General features: G+C 41.4%; 1 protein-coding gene across 1 annotated transcript; it reads right to left on the minus strand.

Moving 5' to 3' along the window:
* Nucleotides 1–4,388: 4,388 nt before the first annotated feature.
* On the minus strand, nt 4,389–6,627 carry LOC129864839 (putative nuclease HARBI1). The gene is made up of 3 exons (XM_055937123.1): nt 5,964–6,627; nt 5,571–5,682; nt 4,389–5,476 (listed from the first exon to the last, which is right to left on the minus strand). Exons 1-3 carry the CDS (start codon nt 6,030–6,032, stop codon nt 5,106–5,108), a joined length of 552 nt encoding a protein of 183 aa, XP_055793098.1. The 5' UTR covers nt 6,033–6,627; the 3' UTR covers nt 4,389–5,105.
* Nucleotides 6,628–8,161: the final 1,534 nt, after the last annotated feature.

The following is an 8,161-nucleotide window of genomic DNA, read 5'->3' on the forward strand; positions in this document are numbered from 1 at the left end:
TGGGAAATCTCAGACTTCAGTGAGTTCAAGACAACTGGGAACGGTCATCCAACTCGGAATTCCAAGTCGGGAGCTCTAGCCTCTTTCTAGAGCGTTGACCTGAAGATCACTGACGTCATGAGTCAACATTGTTTTTTTCTGAGTTCCCAGTTGTCTTGAAAGCACCATAAATCCAGAGATTGCCAGGCTTTGATGACAAAGTTTGATGACTGCCGCGCCACCTTCCTGTCCAAGTGAGCACAGCACAACAAGGCGGGTCCAAAAATGTATTGTATGCTGCTGCATAAATTATGTAATATGCCAAGGAGACATGTATACTGTAGCTAAGAAAGTAATACTAAGTGTATGTTGTGTAGTAAGCTGTTAGTAGCCCATGTCCCTCACCCTAATAATTTGGTCCCTTTCCCTTTTTTTATAGCTTAGCCTACTGTTCTGACTTGGTGGTGCACATGCAGCCTATAGCCTGTTTTAGAGAAATGTAATCATCAAATATTGTAAGAGCTTTCATTGCCTGCTTACAGTGACTTGAGAAAGTATTCACCCCCCTTGCCTTACAACCTGGAATTAAAATAGATTTTTTGGGGGAGTTGTAGCATTTGATTTACACAACATGCCTACCACTTTGAAGATGCTAAATATTTTTTATTGTGAAACAAAAAAGAACTCAGACAAGAAAACTGAAAACATGAGCGTGCATAACTATTCACCCCCCCCAAAGTCAATACTTTGTAGAGCCACCTGTTGCAGCAATTACAGCTGCAAATCTCTTGGGGTATGTCTATACGCTTGGCACATCTAGCCACTGGGATTTTCGCCCATTCTTCAAGGCAAAACTGCTCCAGTTCCTTCAAGTTGGATGGGTTCCGCTGGTGTAAAGCAATCTTTAAGTCATTCCACAGATTCTCAATTGGATTGAGGTCTGGGCTTTGACTAGGCCATTCCAAGACATTTAAATGTTTACCCTTAAACCACTTGCGTGTTGCTTTAGCAGTATGCTTAGGGTCATTGTCCTGCTGGAAGGGGAACCTCTGTCCCAGACCTCAAATCTCTGGAAGACTGAGACAGGGTTCCATCAAGAATTTCCCTTTATTTAGCGCCATCCATAATTCCTTCAATTGGGGCGGCAGGTAGCCTAGTGGTTAGAGCATTGGACTAGTAACCGAAAGGTTGAAAGATCAAATCCCTGAGCTGACAAGGTAAAAATCTGTTCTGAACAAGGCAGTTAACCCACTGTTCCTAGGCTGTCATTGAAAATAAGAATTTGTTTTTAACTGACTTGCCTAGTTAAATAAAGGTCAAATAAAAAATCCTGACCAGTTTCCCAGTCACTGCTGATGAAAAACATCCCCACAGCATGATGCTGCCACCACATGTACAAATCAATTTGGACTATTTTGTGTATGTCCATTACATGAAATCCAAATAAAAATCAATTTAAATGACAGGTTGTAATGCAACAAAATAGGAAAAACGCCAAGGGGGATGAATACTTTTGCAAGGCACTGTATATGCCCCCTTTACATATCCTATGGTTCTGACTTGGTGAACAGGGAGAATACTGTAAGAACGGCCCATGTTCTGAATTCTGTAACTATACATGTCAAAAGTGCTGAACAAATAATTATATTGACTAAATCCGTCCTATCTCACTCATTAATGTCTAATCGAAATTACAGATTGCCTCTTATCTGCTCGTAGTCCCCTTATGCCATAGTTTGTACATCTCATTTGTCAGTAGAAACCACATCTGTTCAAGCAAGTCAGCCATATATGCTATCTTTTTTTAAAGACAGTAAATAAGACTGAATGAACTGTTTTGCTGCCAGACAAGGCTCTGCTGATAGCCAGGTGTAGCAGTTGTAAGGATCCTTCCAGTTCTCTGCTGTCAATGACTGGAACGAATTGCAAAAATCGCTGAAGCTGGAGACTTATATTTCCCTCACTAACTTTAAACATCAGCTATCTGAGCAGCTAACTGATCGCTGCAGCTGTACATAGCCCATCTGTAAATAGCCCACCCAATCCACCTACCTTATCCCCATATTGTTTTTATTTACTTTTCTACTCTTTTGCACACCAGTATTTCTACTCGCACATCACCATCTGCTCATCTATCACTCCAGTGTTAATTTGCTAAATTGTAATTACTTCGCTACTATGGCCTATTTATTGCCTTACCTCCTCACGCCATTTGCACACACTGTATATAGTGTGTGCACTATACACTTGTTTATTCCATGTTTATTCCATGTGTAACTCTGTGTTGTTGTTTGTGTTGCACTGCTTTGCTTTATCTTGGCCAGGTCACAGTTGTAAATAAGAACTTGTTCTCAACTAGCCTACCTGGTTAAATAAAGGTTAAATAAATAAAAAATTCACTCCATGGTGCTGAAAAGAAAGCTCTGCTGTTGGGACAGCTTTATGTAGATCCTAACAGTTTGTGGGCACCGTTTGTCACCGTTATAGTGCAATGAATGTATTGTTACGTGTTGTGTTGTGTAGTAGCTTTGTTGGCATGCATCAACAACAAAACATTTGGGGAGTTTGCTCCACCAAGATTGACATGCTAAAATCACCACTGGTATTCAGGAAAGTCAGAGGGAGGTAGAGAGCCATGACACCAACATTACATAGGATGCTGTATTATGGCCCTTGTCATCAACAGATCTGCGTTCAAATACTATTTGAAAGCATTCACTGTATCTGTAATTGATTTAGGTTGCCTGTTGAAATGGAACCAATAGAAAAGTCTCAAAAGTGCAAATCCCTCATACCTTGCACTCCAGGCTCAAAGTTTTGGAAAGATTTCAACCCAGGTTTGGTCATCAACTGCCTATAGAAATGTAATGTATAAAGCTGCCCCAATTCTCTACTCCTCACAACAGAGAAATTATTTTTTAAGTTCTATACAATATGTTTCTCTCTTTTGTACTCCATCTAATCAACACTTGGCCTCAAAGTGCTTTGCATTTGGAGTAATTAAGTTATTTATACCACAGATAGAACAATGAGACAGATAGTTCACCAGATATATAAATGTGAAGCATCCGGTTGGCGTTTCCACTCACTACCAAATATGGTGATGAGAGGAAGCCCAGTTTGCTCCCATTTGAAAAGACAGTCTTCGGTCTATCTTGGTTAGTTATAAAAGTCTTTGATAATACTGTGTACAATATTCTTGTTTAGCATTCAACTCAATATTTTTTTTTACAATTAAAATTTTTGCCCACACTGTCACGTTCCTGACCGGTTTTCTGTTATTTTGTATGTGTTTAACGGTCAGGGCGTGAGTTTGGGTGGGTAGTCTATGTGTCACGCCCTGGCCTTAGTATTATTTGTTTTCTTTATTATTTTAGTTAGGTCAGGGTGTGACATGGGGTATGTGTGTGTTTGGGGTATTATATGGTAGAGGGGGTGTTGGTGGTAGTGTATGGGTTTGTGTTGAGTGTATGTATCTAGCTGTGTCTATGGTTGTGTGGAGTTTTCTAGGAAAGTCTATGGTTGCCTGAATGGGTTCTCAATTAGAGACAGCTGGTTTCTGTTGTCTCTAATTGGGAACCATATTTAAGGCGATCATAGGCTTTAGCTGTTTGTGGGTCATTGTATATGTCGAACTTAAGTAGTTTGTGTGTGCACTTGCGTTTTAAGTTTCACGATCGTTTGTTGTTTTTGTTAGTTTGTATAAGTGTTACGCGTTCATCTTCGTCGTTGTAATAAAAAGAAGATGTATTCAAGTCATGTTGCGCCTTGGTCCTCTCATTCACGTCAAGACGATCGTGACACTATGTTATGTGTTTCTATGTTTGTATAAGGGTGACCTGATATGGCTCTCATTTCCTCTGAGAGTCATATTAAGGTAGGTGTTTTCACACTGTTTGTTTGTGGGTGGTTGTCTCCTGTGTCAGTGTTTGTCGCGCCACACGGGACTGTATCGGTTTATGTAGTCTGTTCCTGTTCGTGAGTTCTTCGTGTATTTATGTAAGTTCCATGTCCTGGGGCCTGTTGCACAAAACTAGGATAAGGGATTAAGCCAGGATATCTTGGTGATCCTGGCTCAATTGATCCGTAATCCGGTTGCACTAAAGATGGATAGGGGGCAGGAGGATATGTTATGGTATAAATTACCATGGAGATTTATTCTGTGGAGCTAGCCTGCTCCAGACCAGGCTAAATTCCAGGATCTATTTAATCTCATCCCTAATGTCAGTCAGCAGTCACCACAAATGGAAACCAATAGTTATTTCACTGCTCACTATACATTGTTATCACATATAACTAGACCCACTGTCATTATTTAAACGTTTGTGATCATTAATTTCAATGATTTTGGATAAAAAATAATTTTTAGATGTTGCTATCATTAGATAATTTACAGTTAACCATAGACTATAAGGCTATATATAAAATGATAGAATATTAGGGCCACAGAGGGGAAAAAAACACAAGTAATAATATTGTAACCAGTTGTTTTAAAGGAGGACAGTTGTTAAAATGACAGATGTGGGGCATTTCGTGAAATTGTACTTCAGTATGGTTTCATAAACAAAGACATGCTGATGTGCCAGAATATTAAGTATCACATTGTCATAAGTATCAAAACAATATGTAGCTTTTCTGCAGAAAGAACCAGCCTCAAATTTATGACTTTATCCTTTTTCTTCAGTGTGGCCCTAGTACTCTGTCATATAAACAAATACACATTCCATATGAATATAAAAACACAATGTGTAACATTGTTCCTTTATTGAATAAGGACAAAACAAAGCAGGTAAACCATCAGCTCCTTTCGAAACTGAAGTCAGTGACTCTACAAGATGGAAAGCACAGAATCCAAGCATATTATACAAAATGATACATACACATTCAAAGGTCTGTATATAACACACCCTGCATGTCTGCACACTAAAATAAATGCAGGACAAATCCATACACATCAACTGAACAGACAAATGAATGGATGCAGTAGCCTCCCTGCAGCCTTGTATTACACACAGTATACCGCACAAACATCATAAGAGGCCAAATTCGTAAAAAAACGAACCAAAAAAAACCCAAATTCCTCTGCCACCGCAGGACATATTTAACCAAAATTGAAAGCACACATACTAACTAAAATAATTCAACACATATTGGTCCCTCAGCAGCCGACCACTGTCGTCATCAGGGAAGATTGCCGGATTGTCCCAGTCCATGGCTGGTGGCACTCTGGGGGCCCTCTCCTTCCTCAGGCAGGCCACATTGTGGAGGACAGCACAAGCCACAGTAATATCACATGCCCTAACAGGGCTGACCCTTAATTTGTGAAGGCAGTGAAAGCGTGCCTTCAGGAGGCCAAAGGTCATTTCAACTCTGGCCCTGGTCCTGGCATGGGCATGGTTGTAGGCCTGCTGTGCTTCCTGGGGGTCTGTGAAAGGTGTCAGGAGAAAAGGCTGGCAGCCATACCCCCTGTCTCCCAGCAACACACCAGAGAATTCACCTGTCAACACAAAATCTCATCATTACTACCTCATAAACACAGTGATATTCTTGACACAGCCATGATGGTTATAAATAGGGGTTGTGTGGCTTACCTTGTGATAGGCACTGATAGATTTCAGAGGCCCGAAAGATTCTGGAGTCATGGACTGAGCCAGGCCATTTTGCCACAACATTGCTGATCACACAGTCAGCATTGCAGACCATCTGAAATCATAAGATGAGGAATATTACACCAATCAATGCACATCACTGGCAATGCAGAGTGTTCGTCAATGGACAATATCAAAAAGTTATGTTCACCTGAACATTAATGCTGTGAAAGGATTTCCTATTCACAAAATCGGCCTCATGGGCACCTGAGGGGGCTTTTAACCTTATGTGTGTGCAGTCCACTGCACCAATGACATTGGGGAAACCTGTCACACAAAGTAATGAGTATCCTACTATGTGTTAACAGTTGTCCTGTAATTTGTAGATCCTCTTACCTGCAATCCTATAGAACTCCTCTTTGATGTCACAGAGTCTTCTGTGGCCAGGGAAGGAGATGAAGACATCTGCTAATGCTTTGATAGCCAGACACACACTCCTTATTGTGCGGCAAATTGTGGCCTTGTTCAGCATCCCCCACTGAGTACAGGAAGGCTCCACTAGCAAAAAAGCGCAAGGCCACACAAACCATTTGCTCCACACTCAGTGCATGGCTCCGTGCAGTGCGGTGCTTAATCCTGGGACCCAGTAGTCTGCATAGATACCTGATGCCATCTGCAGAAGACCATCTATATGAAAGATACAGGTTATCAGGGAAGGCCAGTGGGTCCAACCGGTCCCTGAAGACCCTTTCTCGCCTGAAGGCTCTCCTCAGCACAAGTGCTTCTTCATCCACCACATCTCGCACGAATGGGCATGCCATTGTCAGAGCAGAAAGGAACACACAATTTTGGGCCTTCATATAGGCTAGTGGCCACACCTGGTGCTGGGGGGGTGGGCAAAAGAGGGCGATGCCTTAAAACGAAGACTTGGTTGTACTGATTGCTGGGAAAATAAAAAAAACCTTAGAAAGATGCCACCGTACTGTGTGCTCACAATAAGAGCTCATATGTCATGGCTCACTTGACTTTACGAGAATATACCTAATTTTTATTTTGAGCTGTGTCATCTTCTTGGAGCTGGGGGAGGAAAGAAAAATAATGATTAATACATTTGTGTTACAGTTAGCATACAGTGTACATTGAAGGCATATCTCACCTCCCTCTCAAGTTTTTTTATTTCAAGGTCCAGTTTCCTAATTGTCCTCTTTTTTATTTCGGACTCCAGTGCAAGATTTTCCATCTTTTTCTTCTTGTACTGAATGTCTATGTCTGCCAGTTCTATTTGGCGCCGGAGGTGGTTGCCATACAACTTTCTGATAGCTTGTGAGCTCTGTGAACACAATACAATTAGCGCAGCTGGAATTTGGCAGGATGTGGTGTCCTTTTATTAATACCCACTATGTTGCCAGGCTGGTTTTCCCACTGTATAGCATCTGGGTCCTGTAAAAGAAATTAGATTTTTTGATTTTGATGAGGACTCCTCACCATTGTAGAGTAAATAGTACTTTCACAGTCTTAACATGATACCTCATGCCTTCTGGAATCCAGAGAGATGTCTCCTCTTCATCATCGTCTCCATCATGTGCTGTTGCTGCTGCACTGGGGCCTTCACCCTATCACATTTAATCGGATTCATATTGAAGCTAGTAGACAAGACATGCCAGGCCTACAGTATGCCTTTGATGGAGTACTCACTGGATCAGCATCGTCTGGTGCTTGTGCTGGTGGCTCTAACAGGAACACAGTGCTGCCAGACACTGCAAGGCAATAGGTAAACCAAAGTCAGACAGTCCAAATTGATTCAATATGAATGTGGTTGTATCCCATGTAGAGATGGAAGGACATACCTTGAATGAAGCGGGTGGCATCTTGGGAGGAACCTATGCTCGTCTCTTTCCCCCCAGGGATCCCCTCTAAGACGGGCCTGCCTTTATTTAGCTCCAAGGCCATGTCCTCTGCTGGGGTAAGGTCAGCCTTTGGTGACCCACCACCCGTGCCTTGTCTGTGGGTATTCTTTTTCACTGCTAAAACAGTACAGACAATGTGTGAGCAGGCACCTTCTGGGTACAATATATGCTTGTGCTTTGTTAAATATTAGTCAGGGACCATACCATTCTGCAGAATGTTCTTGTATTTGATTTTGACCTGCTGCCATGTCCGCTTTGGCCCGTTCATGTTTAATCTACACACACACACATTTAATGGAGTCACACTGCAAAAAATTACTTGGTATTTTTGTCTTGTTTTCAGTAAAAATATCAAAAAATGTATCATAGCTTTATACAGTGTGATGGAGTTACTTTACACAATTTCACTCATATCTGCAGTGCATTTCAATTAAAAATTTAACCGTTTCATAATTACAGTACAACTGCATTTTTGGAGATGTGAATTAAATATTTGAATTGTAATTGTGATGTTTCAGCGGAGCGGTGACTGTGTAATTGTGCACTACTTACGCATTCAGGCGGTCTGCAATACTTTGCCACGCTTTTTCTCTTTGCTTTATCACTGTGGCGGTGTTGCCTTTCTTCTTAATTATATCTTTTACCTCCTCGTATGCCTCCATGAGGATTTGTGCTTCCGACGGGGAA

The sequence above is a fragment of the Salvelinus fontinalis genome, chromosome 11 (genome assembly GCF_029448725.1).
Source record: "Salvelinus fontinalis isolate EN_2023a chromosome 11, ASM2944872v1, whole genome shotgun sequence".
Classification (NCBI taxonomy): domain Eukaryota; kingdom Metazoa; phylum Chordata; class Actinopteri; order Salmoniformes; family Salmonidae; genus Salvelinus; species Salvelinus fontinalis.